At 41.4% G+C, this 18,707-nt stretch overlaps 1 protein-coding gene across 1 annotated transcript in view; it reads left to right on the forward strand.

Moving 5' to 3' along the window:
• Positions 1–18,707, forward strand: part of FARP2 (FERM, ARH/RhoGEF and pleckstrin domain protein 2) — a 172,075-nt gene that overhangs the window by 85,614 nt on the left and 67,754 nt on the right. The window contains exons 10-13 of the mRNA XM_040348878.1: positions 2,868–3,031; positions 5,775–5,843; positions 8,208–8,265; positions 9,752–9,953. Of these exons, the coding sequence (XP_040204812.1) occupies positions 2,868–3,031; positions 5,775–5,843; positions 8,208–8,265; positions 9,752–9,953 (493 nt within the window). The remainder of the gene's footprint in view (positions 1–2,867; positions 3,032–5,774; positions 5,844–8,207; positions 8,266–9,751; positions 9,954–18,707) is intronic.

Genomic DNA, 18,707 nt, shown 5'->3' on the forward strand with positions numbered 1-18,707 from the left:
AACTTTATTTCACTTTGTTACACTGGTTATACTTTTTCTAACCCCATGGCTAAGCCTTACCCACTGCCATTCCACCGTGCAATGAGCCCGATTATCCAGAAAGGGCAGCCTTACTAGACTAGGAAATTTTAATTTAGTGAAGTTTAGCCAGTCTGTAAAAGTCAGGTCCCAGCAACAAAGTAAAGCAACATAGTTTGAGGGGTGGGCAGATAAGTGGGTTACAGGAACTATATAACCTCTGCTCTTAACCAGACTAAAAATTAGCAATTGAGTACCTGTTCTCTGTATAGACATTTTTTTTTGTTTATATATAAAATGTATTATTAAATGATATTCATAATACATGAATACGTAGCATACGAATGATACACAATAGACATATAAATACTATAGAAAACTATAGAAAAATAAATAAAAATTACCTGGGTATAGGTGTTCTCCACACACATAAGCAGGTGTTCACCACTTAATGAGAAGTCTTTAAAATTGTTTGGATGCAACCTCGTATGCATGTTCTATATGACTTTTTCATCTGGATGTGGGCAGTTTGGTCACCCCACATAATTATCACCTTGCCTCCCAAATGCAACATTTATTAGGCTAAGCATATTGTGAACTAGTGGCCTGGATATCTACTGCAAAATGTACTATGTCTACACTACCATTCTCCCCTTAACACCTAATGCACAGAGTTGGCTAACCCGCAGGGCCGTAGATGATTTTTTTTCCTGGGGGGGTTTAGGTCTTTCAAACTTCAAGGCATCATTTACACTTTTATGCTGGGGGAGGTATGGTAAAAACACGTGACAGCAGAGTGAGGCCATGAGGCTTTGCAATGCAGCACAGCAAAAAATTATCCCCATTCATCTAAATAGAACGCATTGCACGCATTTTTGGTGCGGTAGTGTACTCATCTGACAATTGTTTTTGCTTTTTCATCAGACAAATGTTTGCTGTGCATGCTCTCAAACTTTTCGACAACAAATGTCCAATGGAGCATAATCCGATCGTGTGTACACAAGTCCATCAGACTAAAGTCCAAAGTACAAACGCGCATGCTCAGCACCAGTGCTAATGATCAGACAACAATAAATAGCCGAAGTTGCCCAAAGGGTGGCAGTAAGGAGCTGAAAAACCTTGTGATTTGGTGAAAGTTGGCTGAAAAAGTCCCGCCGTGTGTATGCAGAACAAGTTCATGGCCAGTGCCCATTTAGAGCAAAATCCGCGGAAAAGTCTGATGGAAGTTCGATCGTGTGACCCATTTTTAGCTGACAGCTAGCTATAGCCCGATGTCAGCAGAGCGAGGGACTGACGGTCACCACTCTTTGCTCACTGAAGGCTGAGAACTGAGTGATCATCGGTCTTTGATCGCTCTGTTGTTCTTAGAAGCAGCGGAGAACAGATGCAACATTGGATCAATGCTCCATCCACCTAGGTAAGTATAATAATGAAAAAAAAAATCCCCTTCTCCCTCCTAAGAACCCTCCCTCCCCAAGCAAAGATTCCCACTGTAAAATATCTCTCTCTCTCTCAAATATCCCCCCAAAAATTAAACCCCTGTCTCTATGACATCACCCGGTGGCCCCGCCCCATGGCTATATAAGTAATGGCACATGGCGGACCCAGCAATACAGCAGGAGAGAGCGTTGGAAGAGCATCGGAGGAAGAACAGAGGGAGAACTGGTGGCAGGAGAAGACAGCGGAGAGAAGAGAACCGGCTGTGGCAGAAGACCTCGCTGGAGGGAGAAGAAATCTGAAGAAGAGACGCCGGAGTTGCTTTAACAAATTACTTTGTCAATGACGTGTACTGTTTTTATTTTTGACACTTTTTTTGGAGTGAATAGGTAGGAGTGCAATGACCCCATATTCATTCACATAGGATGGGGCCAGGATCTGGGGGCACCCTTGTTTAAAGGGATTTCCAGATTCTGATAAGCCCTCCGTTCGCAGACCCCCCGACAACCAACAGCCAGGGTTGTCGGGAAGAGGCCCTTGTCCTCATCGACATGGGGACAATTTGTTTTGGGGTGCCGGGTTACATGCTCGGATAAGGGTCTGGTATGGATTTGGGGGGAACCCTATGCCAATTATATTCTTTTCCCCCATTTTGGCGAGGGTTCCCCTTCAAGATCCTCAGCGCACAAGCCACGCCGCAAGTCGGATCATCATGATCCGACTTCTGGTGCGACTTCTATTCAAGTCAGTCATTTTCTCAATGATTTCCATCCATATTGCAGGGACCAGATATTACATTAAAGCCGCAAGCAGTTTTAAACAACTTTTTTCTTCTAGTAATGTAATTTTGTGCAGGGACAGTTCTAAACATGGGAAACATGTGCCACTTCACAGGCATACTATAGACACCCAGCAGGTACGATATTTAAAGCAATTTTTCAATTTTTATTTTTTTCACTAAAAATTATTAAATCCTTAAAATCGCTGTAAAAAAACGACCGTTTTTAAAACTTTTTTTTTTTCCCATTGATACATGTTCCCTGGGGCAAGGCCCAGGTCCTCAAACCCGTTTTACGACAATAACTTGCATATTGGCCTTTAAAATAAGCACTTTTGAATTCGAACTTTCGAGTCCCATAGACTTCAATGGGGTTCTAAAAGTTTGCACGAACGCTCGGTCCGTTCGAAGGTTCTGGTGCGAACCGAACGGAGGGGGGGGGAGGGGGGTGTTCGGCTCATCCCTACTCATTTTATATTGATCGTTCAGCTCAGATATGGCATCATATGTTTGCTAGGTTGTTATATTATGGTATAAATATTTTAATAAAAGTAATTTTAAATGTCTCAGAGTAGTTTTTTTTTTTTGTTACGATTATATATTAACCTATTTCTTACCCAACCTCTTCATGTAGGGTCACTATCAAGATGCCCTGGAGTTCCTTCTCCCTAGCCGGGATATGTGTAAGAGGTTCTGGAAAATCTGTGTTGAGTACCACAGCTTCTTCCGACTCCAGGATCAGCCTAAGCCAAAAGCCAAGCCAGTTCTTTTAAGCCGGGGTTCCTCTTTTCGATACAGGTAAATGAAAATAGAGTTTAAAGTAAGAAGTGTGCAATACATTGAGGATTTTTATGGGATGTGTGGTGATTGCTTCAGAGAAGTAAAAAAATATATATATATATATAATTATATGTGTGTGTGTGTATATAGATAGAACTTTTTTTTTATACATCACACAAACAGTGTTCATGCCACTAGTGTTCATATCGTGCTTAGTTTTTAACATTTTTTGTGAAGGCTTGTTTAAAAAAAAAATACTTATACTTGCTGTATTATTCAGTCCATAAGACACACCTGACCATAAGACGCACTTAGGTTTTAGAGGAGGAAAACAAGAAAAAAAAATATTCTGATCCAATTGGTGTACTAAATTTTTTACCAGTGCCCATGAAATGCAACCTAACCGGTGACCATTAAATGCAGCCTGACCTGTGCTCATTAACATAGCAGCCTAACCTGTGCCCGAGGACGTCATCACATCTGTCTGTCACTCAGAAGACAGAGCAGCAGGAGCGGCCGTACTCCATTCGTCCTATGACGTCCTCGCCTTCCAGAGCCACTAGGGGGCCCCCACGTTGCGTCACTGGGAACCCGATGTGCATGCCCGGTGGCCGCGATGTCTGCCCGGCACCCGCGATTGCCCAGTAACTGAGCAGGACCGTGGATCTCTGTGTGTAAACACAGAGATCCACGTCCTGTCAGGGAGAGGAGACCGATGGTGTGTCCCGTGTACATAGGGACACCGATCGGTCACCACCCCCAGTCAGTCCCCTCCCTCCACAGTAAGAATCGCTTCCTAGTAAGGATGAGCTCCAGCGTGTTCGCATAGTACACGTGCAGAGCCCGCCAGGAAGTCTGCACGGCTCTGCGCTAATCACAGCCAGGGAAACATTTCCCGATCTCTGCAGCCGAGCATCGGGACAATGTCTCCCTGGCTGTGATTAGCGCAGCGCCGTGCAGACTTTCTGGCGGGCTCTGCATGTGTACTATGCAAACACGCTGGAGCTCATCCTTGCTCCCTAGGAAACACATTAACCCCTAGTGTTAACCCCTTCCCTGCCAGTCATATTTATACATCAATCACTGCATTTTTATAGCACGGATCGCTGTATAAATGTGAATGGTCCCAAAAATGTGTCCGATGTGTCCGCCGCAATATCGCAGTCACGATAAAAATTGCAGATCGCCGCCATTACTAGTAAAAAAATAAATAATAAAAATGCTATAAATCTATCCCCTATTTTGTAGCTGCTATAACTTTTGCACAAACCAAAAGTTATTTTTTAACCAAAAATATGTAGAAAAATACGTATCGGCCAAAACTGAGTAATAAAATAAGATAAAAATGGATCTTTATTATAGCAAAAAGTAAAAAATATTGTGTTTTTTTTTTTTTTTGTCAAACTTGTCCCTCTTCTTTTGTTTATAGCGCAATAAATAAAAACCGCAGAGGTGATCAAATACCACCAAAATAAAGCTCTACTTGTGGGGAAAAAATTATATACAGTACATTTCATTTGGGTACAGCGTTGCATGACCGCGCAATTGTCATTCAAAGTGTGACAGTGCTGAAAAATGGCATGGGCAGGAAGGGGGTGAAAGGGCCCTGTAGGCAAGTGGTTAATATTGTTCCTTGTGTTGCTTTTTTTTTTTTTTTTTTTTAGCAGACATAAGTGACACATGCACCTTCTTCTCACTTAGAATAAGAAAGGATTGACTGTTCTGCCCATAAATTCTTATAATTGTCATGTTGATTGGAGTATGGGGCTCGACCGTGCTTTATTAACAGCTTTGATACCTAGCATTACTCTGACAAAGCAGCCATGAGATGCAGAGAAGCTGATTTGTTTATGAACAGTGTTACTGGAACATTTTGCTTATTTTGTGATAACGGTACAGGGAGAAAGGTTATACCAGTGGCAATAAGCTTCTCAACTTCTCATGCAAAATTTACTGCATGTTTTGAATATTCCCACATATGAGAAGATAACTGCTGGGCTCCCATAGAGCTTCTTAGACTCTAGTGGAGATGCAAGCTTCCCTATTCCAGCCATTACAGAGCCATCCCTTTGTGGTGTCATTATTTTTAACTGAAGGAAAGGCATAGTTGGTGTTGGCTCAGCTCTAGAGCTGCATGATTAATTGTTAAAAAATCACGATCTTGATTTCAACCCCTCTCACGATCTTAATCCAGCATTTCCATGATTCATGTAAGTGCAGAACTGTTCTCTGCTCAGAGCAGTCGAAAAAAAAAGCAGGCAAAGTTTACCACAGCACTTCTCAGTGCTGAGAGATAAAGAGAAACATTGTATCATTTTGGTTCTTTTAGATCAAAGGAATGAACTTCGGTCTGTAAATTAGGTCAGTTTAACCACTTAAAGACTAAACCTTTTTCTGACATTGGTTGCTTACTAGTTGAAATCAGTATTTTTTTTATATAAAGTTTGGGGGTTCTAGAGTAATTTTCTATTTTTAGCTGAGACCGTAGAGAATAAAATGACGGTCATTGCAATATTTTATGTGACACTGTATTTACATAGCGGTCTTTCAAAATATTATTTTTTTGGGGGGGTGGGGGTAACCTTTTAATAAAATAAATAACTGAACAGTAAAGTTAGCAAAATTTTTTGTATAATGTGAAAGATGATGTTATGCCGAGAATCGTGGTCTTTATGCTAAGCAAAAGAAATTGTGATTCTCATTCTATCCAGAATCGTATATCTACTCAGCTCTGATTGATTTTTTTTTTTTTTTTTTTAAGTGGTCGAACACAGAAGCAACTGATTGACTATGTACGAGACACCAGCATCAAGAGACCACCGTATGATAGGTCAGTACACAGCCCTGGTGTGTGTGTGTGTTACTGATTAGTGCTCCTGTGATTTTCAGCCCCTTTTCTTTTATATCATTCTTTGTTAATTTTACCCGCTAGTCTCCATACAAAAATGACATTACTTTGTAAGCTTAGAAAAATGCCGTTGGCAAAGGGGTGGCTCTTTTAGAAATTACATCAAACTCTTGTGTAGTGTGCTGCAGTAAACAATGCAAATTCTGCATTTACTCAGCAATGTTGACCAGCATGAGGCTTTGTATTTAAATTCCCAAACAGGCAGCTGTTTCTAGAGTTGATTACTTCTGATATCCAGCTCCTGCTCAGAAAATCATTAACAAAAGAAGGCTCAGGAAATAGTTGAGTAGTAACCATATTCAGCTGGTCCATGTTTGAGTGAATGCAGGGGTTTGCCCAATGTTTTGTGGCTAGTGGTAGACCCTTGAAAAGATCCAACATGAAATGACAGCTTGAATTAGTTTAGTGGCAAAGCATAATTATTTGCGCTTTTCTTTACTAACTACTAACTGAATGTAAGTCCATCCAAACCTGATATTTTGTTTTGTGTGGCCATCCGTTATCCGAAGCATCTAAAGCTTATTGAATGTTTTGGAGACTTAAGTGATCAGATTTCCAAACAGTAGTTTGTATCGCCCACAAGTCCTAATGAAGATGTTACTCTCTTGGCTATGGTTTATTCTACATTATGGAGGGGAGAATGGCATCGTCATTTCACATGTAATGGCCAAGGCAGGTAGGCAGCATGAAGAATTCTAAAGATGATCTCCTCCCAGAAGTCTGATGTCAGTGATATATCAGTTTTGGAAGACTTCTATGAAGTCTTGGAAGAGAAAATGACAGAATCAAATCGTTCACAGAAATGTCCTCAATGGTTTTGATCTTTTCCTAATTGTAAGCAACCAGATTATCAAAACTGGGTTGTAACACTATCAGAAATGCCCCTTGACTGAAACTGTAGTGTTTTCAAATGATTTACCAAAGAATTGCCATGTATATGTAGTCTGCATGCAAGATACAAGGGCAGCATGTTTTCCAGCATCCTTACAAAACTGAAATATTTGTTTTAGTCAGAGTTGCCCTTTTTATATTTCAATATTTTTTATTGAAAAAGTAACAAATTCCAGAATGAACAGACACATTAATGAAACAAGGTACATTTTTTAGATTGTCAACATAGCAATACAGAGATACAGAAGGTATGGCCATAGTACATATCTGTCATCATAATAGAACGCAAGACGTGTAATATGTATCCAAATAATATTTCCCCATCTATGATCAGGAATACCACCATGTATGGTGCATGGTAGAGATCCGGAGTCCAAGGGAATCCTGGTAGTGATCCCTGAGATAGTCACAGGGTGTGAGGCCCCATAAGCGATCATCTATATTGTGCATATAAGTACTAGAAAAAGAAGGAAGTAATAACACATAGGGAGATGAGGAAGGAGAGGGTCATCCTGGAGTTCCCTATGGAGTCTAGATATAATAGATCCATGGGTCCCATAACTTGTAATGCCTCGTACACACAATCGTAAATTCTGACAGCAAAAGTCCGATGTGAGCTTTTGAATGGAAATTCCGACCGTGTGTATGCTCCATCGGACTTTTGCTGTCTGAATTTCCGCCAGAAAACTATTGAGAGCTGGTTCTCAAATTTTCAGACGGAAAAAAATCCTATTGGAAAATCCGATCATCTGCAGCAATTCAGACGCCCAAAAATTCCGACATATGCTCGGAAGCTTTGAACTTAATTTTTTCGGCTCGTCGTAGTGTTGTACGTCGCCGCGTTCTTGACAGTCGAAAGTTCAGAGAACTTTTGTGTGACCGTGTGTATGCAAGCCAAGCTTGAGCGGAATTCCATCTGAAAAACCATCCAAGATTTTTCCAACGGAAAATCCAATCGTGTGTACGGGGCATTAGAGTTGTCCTTTTTTATTAGCATAACCTGCCCTTACTATAAAAAAAAAAAAAAAAAAAGTTTAGTTTCAAGGGTTTCAAAACCCAGCTAATGGTTTAAATTGCTTACTAGGATTTTCCCTATAACCATATCAGAATTATCTGTGTGATTTACATTCTTGATGTAGACTTGTAGTGGTATAATATTTTACAAATTGGGGCTAGTTAGATAATAACGAGAGGCAAGGCAAATTACCTTATAGGTTACAATCAAGGGTAAGAGTGCATGTTATGGAATTACTCACATGTCTGTAGTCAGTAGTACTTATCTCTCATGTTGAGTCTCTTCAACATTGCTTGTATGCATAGTACCTGCTTTTGTGTTAACCATTGGGCTTTGGTGTCAGTGGGATCCTCCTGACTGTATTGCTCTCTGTCCTGCAGGAGACACAGCAAACCCAGAGTGTCCCCTTGCACTGTGACTCCTGACTCTCCAAAGCAGGTGCGTGTAGATATACAGCACTGGGTGCCTCATGCTTTGCTGTCTCTCTTGCTTTTTCTGTTTTCTGTGGTCCCTTAGATCCCCAAGCCTTTTCCTTGCTTCGCTGCTTACTGGCTAATATTTGCTGCATTTCCTTATGGCACCTTTCATCTGTTTCTCCTCGCTCATTGGCTTTTTTTTGTTGCTTACTCTATTGCCTGGGCCTAGGTTAGCACAACATTGGGGGGGGGGGGGGTCGTGAAGACCGCTTTTGATCTTGACAGTGCTTTGTGACTCCCTCTTTGACTCTCAAACAATGTTATTGCCACTGTTATTACCCCACCAGCTGTCTTCTGTGAACAATAAAACACCACATCTCTATGTAACAAAAATGTGGAGAGGAGGTGGTTTATAATAGAAATTAGGAGAGCAGCCTAGGGTGGCGGTGCTGTCAGTGAGTGCTTGTCGCCATATAATGGGAAATCTGTTGCTGGCAAGATCACATGATGATGATAAAATATAAAAAAAAGCCTGCAAAAGGAAAAATACAGACCTCTAAAGACTAATAGGGTGCAATATATTATATATATTTTTTTATGTTTTCCTAGCTTATTTTCTTGACCTCTATTATATTGCCAAAAGGGCCATTGAAAACTGTGCATGTTGTCCTACCTTGACACATACCCTTTGTTTCATGTGCTAAAAGCAACAGGTATATTTGTATGTGCTTGGCTTAGTATGTACTACTGTGATTGCTCATGCACATCTAGGCACATTTATTTCATTTAGCAAGATTGAGTTCCTTAGGACCTGTTTCACCAGTAGGTACATCTACTAATCAGGAACATTAAGTGGCCAAATGGCCATACAGCAATACACAACAGAAACCAATGTATCTCAAGAGGCTCAAGCAATACAGACTCTGGCTGCTGACTGAAATTGCTGTATGTTTCCTTTTTCTTTTCATCATTTTACATGCTGCATGAAAGCACTTTGGTCTAGCCACATGCAATTTATATAACAAAAGCGGGCGCATCACCCATATACTCTCCTAGGTCAGATTCATTGTGCTTATAATTACCAAGATAACTCTGGGGAATTCTCTTACTATGCTTTGTAAATGGCCACCATGGGCCTTAATGTTACTTCTTGATATAGCAGCTAGTGCAATGGATGGGGGATTTGACTTCTGAAATCTCTCCCTAAATATATATGTGGTAATGACTATGCATCTACATCCAGACTTTTTAGTCTGATATTGATGTTTCTCATTTGTGCATGATAATTCATTTTCAAACCATCCTTATCTTTTAAATATATGTTACTATTCTTTATTTTTTCTTTGCATTTTCCCTTTTATTATGCATATCAGCATTTGCAAATTTCATGCTACTTTCTACTTGTGACGAGTTGTTCTTCAGTAATTTTATATAAGTGAAGATCAACATTAATATACACCATAATGTTGTTTGACATGTTTTTAATTGCAATATGTTTGTACTTCCAGATCATCACTTTCACTGAGAGTTTGAAGACTCCTCCATTGCCTTCTCCTCTTACCCTGTCCCCTCAACCTGTATCCAGCCCTTCTACCTTCTTCCCACAGAAAAGCATTACCAGAGTTGAAAATATTCCAGCTTCTCCATGGAAAGAAGAGCCCACCAGAATACCAGAGACCACGGGATCTCCAGTTCATTCACCATTACAAGGTCTTTCACCCCACCCTATCCCTTCCTTACACAGTAGACAGGATACCATAGAAAGCCTGGAATCAGAACATGCTCACCAGGTTGAGGATGTCAGGTTGTGGGTATCAGGTGTTTCTGGTTCTCTTCTGCTTACTGAGGAGTTTATAGATGATGATCCAGCTGACATCTCCTTCAGTGGAGGAGCAGAGGTATATAATTATGGGGGAAGAATGGCGACATCTGACCATGAGGACATTTCACCAGAAGAGTATTATCTGGATGATTTGGATGTAAGAGATTTCAATGGTAATACAAGGTCAACAGATGCTAGTGAGTTATTTGAGGTGAAGGCTCAGGCTAGTCTTATGCAAAGTCTTCTTAGCCCATCAGAAAATGGCTCACTTCTCAACCACCGCTCAGAAAGTAGCTCTCTGCACCATCATCATTCTGAAAGCAGTTCCCTCACCAACCTTAATGGTATTCCAAGCTTTTCGCGTTCTGAAAACCACTCCACTGCCAGCTCAATGATTAACTTTCCAGCCTGTTCTGTGCGGTCAGAATCCAGCTCTGCTCTCCAGTTTGGAGATATACTGGACCAGCTTGAACAGCTTAGCTACCCCCCAACAACTACAGAAGACTCCAGCAGTTCGGATGGCGATTCTTGGGACTCTGAGGAAGAGACCCCACTTGACATCAACTTATTTTTCAGCAATCCACTCACCCAGTATGCCAGTTTTAGCCAATTTGGGATGCAGGAACAAAAGGGACCACCAGACATCTGATTTTTCTTATTACAGTGTGCTAACTAGATCAAGTGATCAGATAGAATGCAAAAGCAGCCTTGGCTACAAATTTTTTTGTTCCAGGAATGTGTTGTAGTGATTGGTTTACACTGTAAATTTAATTTTAAGGTTGCAACAAGTGGGAGACAACAGTGATCTGTTGACTCCATTGGCTATACGGGAAGAACAGTAAAAATTGTGATTATCTTTATAGCTATACAATAATTGTATTGTACATATTGTATCCTCTTTCTGATGGATGGCAGCTTTCAGATAGCCATACCTAGGTTTTCTTGTAAATATAAAATGCCAAATATCTGTGGCTATTTTCCTTTAGAACACTGAATATATTTTAAAGAGAATGGCACCATTATGTTTATGTGCCACTTTTGGCACATTGATTTGTTATGATTTTGCAGGTAGTGTAGTACTATCTCGCGCTCACTGTGTGTTGCCTTGTTCATCACTAATCCTCTGCGTTTCATTTCACTTTCTCTTGCATTGCCCTCACACTATGCGACCATTTTAACTATCACTGCTTGGAACCCTAATTCTTTCACTAGTCTCTTCATATCACTGCATGGAATTCTAATACCTTTACTAGTTTCTTCATTTTGGCGCTTAGAAGTCTAGTACCCTTGCTAGTTTTTTTTATTTTGTTGCTTGGAAGTCTAATACTTCGCGAGCCTTTTCATATCGCTGCCTGTAACTCTTAAAGGCCCATTCAAATAGCAGCTGTATTGGAACACAGCCGCTGGTGTTGTTTTTTTGTTTTCGGATAAAAGTTTTACAGAAAGGAATAAAAGCTGACAATTGTAAGCACCCACTGCAGGGGCGGATCCAGAGTCTTGTCTCATGAGGGGCACTGCCAGAAAATACTTATTTTTTTTTTTTTGTGGGCAATTTGTCGGGGCAATGGCTGGTGTTGGCGCTTTAATCATCACGTCACCATGGTTGTTATGGTGTCAGGATGATTAAAGCGCATTATTTATATTATTACATTGTGATATAAAATGGTTCAACTCAACATAATGCAGAATCAGTGGGAGTCCTGAGCGTGTCACTTGCCACCACTGCCTGCTACCAGATGCAGATTGTCACCTGCTATATTTTGCGGGTTGTCACTTGCCACACATCGCAAATTGTCACTTGCCTGCCACCAGATGCAGATTGTCACTTACCACGTCACCTGCCACACCTTATGGATTGTCACTTGCCACGTAACCTGCCACAATTTGTGGATTGTCACTTGCCGCATCACCTGCCACGCCATGTGGATTGTCACTTGCTACGTGACCTGCCACAATCTGCGGATTTTCGCTTTGCCACATCACCTGCCACACCTTGCGGATTGTCACTTGCCACACCTTGCGGATTGTCACTTGCCACACCTTGCGGATTGTCACTTGCCACACCTTGCGGATTGTCACTTGCCACACCTTGCGGATTGTCACTTGCCACACCTTGCGGATTGTCACTTGCCACACCTTGCGGATTGTCACTTGCCTGCTAAGGTGGTGTTTTGCCTGTCTCTTGCTGTCCCAGAGTCAGGCAGCAGAGAGATGATGCCTGCACAGTAAGGGAGGAAGTTACTGCAGGGATGCAGGGCAGCGAGAGATGATCTCATCTCTCTGCTTCCCCACCCCCGGCTAACTGATTGGCCAGTTGCACGCTCACACTGAGCCTGCTTTCTCACTCTGACCTGCCGCCACCCGCAAACCGCCACCTTGCCTGCCCGCGGAGCAGATCGCGGAGACGCCCACTCTCACCCGCCCGGCAACACATTTCTCGTTGGTGGCAATTACCCCGACTAGGGCTGCAACTAACGATTATTTTCATAATCGATTAGTTGGCCGATTATTTTTTCGATTAATTGACTAATCGGGTAATCTTAAAAAAAAGTGTACAATTTAGTTAATATGTAAATAAAATTAAAAAAGGCAATTTATTCTTAAATATCCATATGCAGTGGTAAATATAAATAACCAACTACAGTGATTGTAATGCCTTCTATTACCTCCACTTTCTCTGTGTTCAAATGCTGATCTTCCCTGCACAGAGTCTTTAAAGTGATTTTTTTATTTTTTTTTAAACAAACTTGTTATACTTACCTTCTCTGTGTAATGGTTTTGCACAGAGAAGCCCAGATCATCCACTTCTGGGGTCCCTCACAGATGCTTCTGGCTCCTCCTGCCTTCAGAGTGCCTCAATAGCAAGCTGCAAAGTATAGTATAGAGTGTCCGCTATAGCAAGGTAAAAAAACTTCTGCCATTAGAACCACTCACTTCCTGCCCAGGACTACATGTCCCATGAGGCATTGCTTCTCACACTTTCACATTCACAAATTCTCAGGCACTTAGTGACATGTATGGATGGTGTACTGAGCTGTATTTGTGCTGCACTGTGTTTCCTGGTATGTAAACAAATAATGCATTCTATATGCAGGCCAACTAATCAACTGGCCGATTAATCGATTATGAAAATAGTTGACAACTATTTTCATAATCGATTAGTTGTCGATTAATCGATTAGTTGTTTCGGCCCTAACCCCGACCCACTGTCGGTGATAAATGGTTGGTTTTAATAATCCAACTGATCCTTTTGGTGGCCAGCTTGATATATTAAAATAAATTAAAAAAGATAAAAGGCTTGCTAGTTGGATCACATAGGTTAACGTGAAGGGGCGTTTAGCGGCTGAAACAAAAATAGTTAAAAGCGGTGTACATGAAGCCTCATATATTCACTTATCTTTTCATGTTGCTGCTTGGAACTCTAAAACCTTCATTAGCGTGTTCATGCCAGTGCTTGAAACTCTGATATATTGACTGGTCTTTTAAGGCCGACGGGCATGTCTGATCAGGTTCACCTGTCAATTTTTCATGCAGGCCTGATCGGACCCTCCATTCATCCCTATGGAGCGGCAGACATCAGCGGTGCTATCCGATCCGATCATGTCCACCGAATCCAGACGGATGGTGGTCCTATTTTCCATCTGTATTTTTTTTTTTTATCCAATCTCCTTATAGAGGAGAGCTGGACTCTGACAGTTCTATCTCTGCACAGTGAACAGAGACGAACCTATCATCCGACTGCTCAGTGGAAAACAGCGGAGCGATCCCCACTGAGCAAGCAGAGTCCATCAAACAGATCTGCCCCATATGAAAAGAGCCTAACACTTACTATGCTCGAGAAACTTTTCTCTGGAAGGATTCTGTGTTGAAATTTCGAAGTGCATCCTTGGCATCATGCCTGAGCTAGCTCAGATATACGTCTGGTCAGATATTCTAAATAGTATCATGCAGACCCTGTTTTGGGGTATGTTTTAGTAGTGGTTTCCCAGCAACCTATTTTTTGTACTACCGGTTATTCTTGATTTCATCTTTTTACACTTTTAATTATTTTTACTGGTAATAATTAATGACTTTGTGCATGTAATTTAGATCTCTCTTTGACAGATGTACTAACTTATTCTGCAGCTAGAATATTCTCATATGTGGTCAACTTGATTCTACGAGTGCTCTACAGTAAACAAGATTTGTTTGTTTTTCTTTGGTATAATTTACTGAAGATTTTGTATCTCTGTTTTATTTCTGAACTGATTGCTAAAAGTTGCTTTTGCTTGCTTTTCTCAAGCATCTAACGTTGTAGTGAATAAGAAAATCCACTAACCATCTCACTGCACTTGCATGCTGCTTTTTTTCTCTAAAATTTGAATCCCAAGCTTACAGTGTATACAACAACAGGTAACCGAGATGGTAACGCTACTCTGTACAAATGTATGATATGTAATAGTGGCACTTGTCTTCTGTAAGCTTCTCATGGAAGGTCATTCACCATCTATCAATGTTGACTGTTTTTTCAAAAAGTACTGTTGACTGTGAGTGAGAGTGTTCCCAATATCATGCCAGTTTAGTACATTTAACAAAGCTAAATAAAGGAGAAATTTCTGTTAATCTGAAAGGTGCATGTAACACTAGGATGAGAGCATTTTCCTCCCGAACCCACTATGCTGCATTATAAAGTATGCCTATTTAGGTCTTCAGATACTGTAGAAGGTATACTCTTTTTGCAGTAGAGAACAGGGAGTACTAGTTCTCGTACCCCACTTTTAAGTTGCGTTATCCAACACACACTGACGCTTCTAGATTTGGTCTGGGCATCTAAGCTTAAATTAACTCTGATGCATGAAAGAACGCTAATGGAGTAATGGTCGAATTTTTAAGGGGTTGTAAAGTTGGAAGTTGCATTCTAAACATTAAGATGAAAATTATTCTGAGTGCAGGAGGCCCCATCTCTATCCCGCGATGTCCACGAGTGTCTCGGCCATCCTGGACTCTGCTTCCTGAATGGCTGTGACACCGCGCCATTGGCTCCCGCTGCTGTCAATCAAAGTCGGTTAGCCAATCAGGAGAAAGTGGGGGGGCAGGGCCGAACCACAACTCTGTGTCTGTGTCTGAATGGACACACAGAGCTGCAGCTCAGGTTTGGGTGCACCCATAGAAAGTTGCTGGCTGTGGGGCCACTCAACAGAGGAGAGGGGCAATGAGAGCCGAAGAGGGAGGACTGGGGCTGCTCTGTGCAAAACTACTACACAGAGCAGGAAAGTATGACATGTTTGTTATATTTATAGAAAAAAAAGAGACTTTAAAATCACTTTAAGTATATTTGTTTTGTTCTCATTATATTTAGCTGTTTTTTATCTGTGCTTGGCTTAGCTCCTTCTAACAAACTTAACCAGTGCAGCAGTACAGACTGCTGTAGATTTTTAGAGGCAGCCAGGCTTTTTTTTTTTTTTTAACTGACTTTTTACTACTGGCTAAGTTATAGCCAATAGATCTGAGTAATGTTTCTGCACTTTCTGTTATGTTGTAAGAATAGAGGAATGTCTAAAGCTGGGTACACATGTACTAAAAGTTGGCTGGGTGTGTACCCTTGTACCTCCCTGTTTTAACAACAGCTTCTGTTGAATGGTCATGCTGGAAAATCTGCATTCGATCAGCACTTGCAGCCAGTGGCTGCAGCATTGATCAGTGTGTTCTGTCAGGGAAGGAGTATCTCCACTGTTAGAATACAGTAGCACAGTGAGAGTGATCCCTGCATCACACATTGTTGTGGTGATCTGTCATTTTTTTATTTTTATTTTTTTATTTAGTTGAACAAAATAAATAACTATGTGTATATATCAAGCTTTAGGGCCACTGTAGATGAATACACTATATGGATATTTATAATGATTTAAGCCCTGGTTCACATTGGTGCGTTTTGACATGTGATTTCACATGTCAAATTGGGGGCAATTGCCGGCAGTGGCACCATCCTAATCGGTGCGAGGCTGCATTTGTGGCGCTGCGCCGATTTAAAAAAGTAGTTTGTGCTACTTTGTGCAATTTTAGGGTGCGATTTCCATTGACATCTGTGCAGAAGCCCGCACAGATGTCTGTGAAATCAGGACTGACATGCGGGAGTGAAATCCCGCAGCTCATTGAACCAGGACTAAAGCTGAATGCCAGGCACAAAAACTTTTCAGATATATTCTTCAATTGCCATAAAGGTTATAATACCACTTTGTGTGCAACAGATGCATTTGCAAATCCAGGTATTGCTTTTTAAAAGTTTTTTGGCGACATCCCCACTGTGCTATACCAGCTACAGACTGCCGGCTACTGGCTGTTTGCAGAAAACTGCACAGCCACTCTGCACACAAGGGGAGGGCAAAGTTTCACACCGGACTGCACAGATCTGGGAAAAATAACACAAAGAAAAGCAAGATTCAAGCAAGAGTATATGTTCCTTTTGTGTTTGGACAATATTTGCTTATCCTGAGGTTCAGTTTTAAAGTGAATTTGTTGGGATAAAAATAGCGACCTTGGATAAATGTACAGGTCTAGGGTCCCAGCAGGCACTTTGCTGGTTGCATGCTTGTTTAGGCTTTGTGACTCTCCAAGTAGTAAAGCAAGGATAAAGCCCCGTACACACGATCAGAAAATCGTACCAAAATCACAGATTTTGGAGCAATTGTACGATAATTTGAGCGTTGGTACAAAGCTTTCGAGAGCCGATCAGCACAGTTCATCTGATATTATTTGATCGGAGATGCACGATAAAAAAATCGTATGCTGCTAGATCGTACGATTTTCGTTTAATTAGTACAGTTGTCATTCGAAAATGCAATACAAATGCATTACAGCACATGACATCACTTCCGAATTTTTATTCTGTCGTACGAGAATTTTTGTTACTTTTAATAAACTCTTCAGGTTCGATCTGAGATTAGCATGCAAAAAAGACATTCATTCGTCCTAAAATCTCATTGTGTGTACCAGGCATAAGGGTGACCAGCCAAGTTAAAGGAGTTCTCTAAGCTAAAACGTTTAACCCCCGCTGTGCCCGGGCTGTAAAACTATACAAAATAAACTTTCACTTACCTGCCTACGATCCCCCGTTTTTCCGATATCGCCGTCCCGTTCTCCGGTCCCGGTCTTTTCCACTTCCTGCGGGTCGGTGACTCACAGTGCGCTCAGCCTATCAGCGGCCGCAGCAATGTCCCGTCGCGGCCGCTGATAGGCTGAGCGCACTGTGAGTCACCGACCCGCAGGAAGTGGAACAGACCGGGACCGGAGAACGGGACGGCGATATCGGAACAACGGGGGATCGTAGGCAGGTAAGTGAAAGTTTATTTTGTATATTTTTACAGCCCGGGCACAGCGGGGGTTAAACGTTTTAGCTTAGAGAACTCCTTTAACGTTACCAGCCCCCTTGTTTTAAGTTTATGCCTCAACAAGCGCCTTTAACACTCTTTAGTATAGCCCAACTAAGCTAAGTGTAGCACTGTGTGAACGCTAAAATGTATAAATTATGTAGCTGGCTAGGTGTTGGTAATAATATTTCTATAGCGCTCCTGTTTATAATCATTGAGTGTGGTTTACTTGATGGAATTTTGTAAATATGCTACACTATAAAGGAGCCAAGATGATATGGTTGACTATTATCCGGTACGATTTGCTCCCCAGGGGGATTTACTGTATCTGTTTTCATCTTCTAATTGTGCCTTAACCCTTAAATGTCTGTACAGTCATGTAACTAGCAGACTGTACTCTACCTTATTAAGACGTCTGTACATTAAATCATACTGGTGCCAATGTACCTGCAGGAAAGGGAGTGTCTACTTTTTGTCAATTTTATTTGTATCTTTAATATGTTTAATATCATATGTATCAGTAATAAAGGTAGGAGTGCTGGAGCTCTCCTGTTTTATATGTTTATCTAGCTGTCATTCTGGTTGTCTCTTGAGTTCAACACCACGGTTTCTTTTCTTTTCTTTTTTTAATTTTATGTTTTACATGCCAAAGTTTTGGTCCATGTCTAAAAGAGCATCAACCATTACACTAAAGCCTTGTACACACGGGCCAGACTCTTGTCAGGGAAAAAAACGTTTTTCCTGACGAGATTCTTGGCAAGAATCTCTTGCCGGCCGAGTGTACACACACACTCAATTCAAAAGAACCGCCGTTCTTTTGAATGGCAAGAACGCAGTGACGTCACCGAGTACGATGAGCATGCACTCGTCGCATTCGATGCCGTTGCCGCCATCTTGCTTCACTCTACCTATTCCTTGGAAGCTACCGCGCATGCGTCAAAGTAATTTCTAGCATTTTTATTATTATTATTATTATTATACAGGATTTATATAGCGCCAACAGTTTGCGCAGCGCTTTACATCAGGGAAGACAGTACAGTCACAATACAATTCAATACAGGAGGGATCAGAGGGCCCTGCTCGTTAGAGCTTACAATCTAGAAGGGAGGGTCAAGTGGAACAATGGGTAGTAGCTGTGGGGGATGATCAGATGGACTCAAATACAAATACAGTTGTTAGGTGTGGGTAGGATAGGCTTCTCTGAAGAGGAGGGTTTTCAGGGATCCTCTAAAAGCTAATAGAGAAGGGGATAGGCGGATAGATTGGGGTAAGGAGTTCCATAGGCTTGGAGAGGCT

This window comes from Rana temporaria, chromosome 4, assembly GCF_905171775.1.
Source record: "Rana temporaria chromosome 4, aRanTem1.1, whole genome shotgun sequence".
In the NCBI taxonomy this organism is placed as follows: Eukaryota; Metazoa; Chordata; class Amphibia; order Anura; family Ranidae; genus Rana; species Rana temporaria.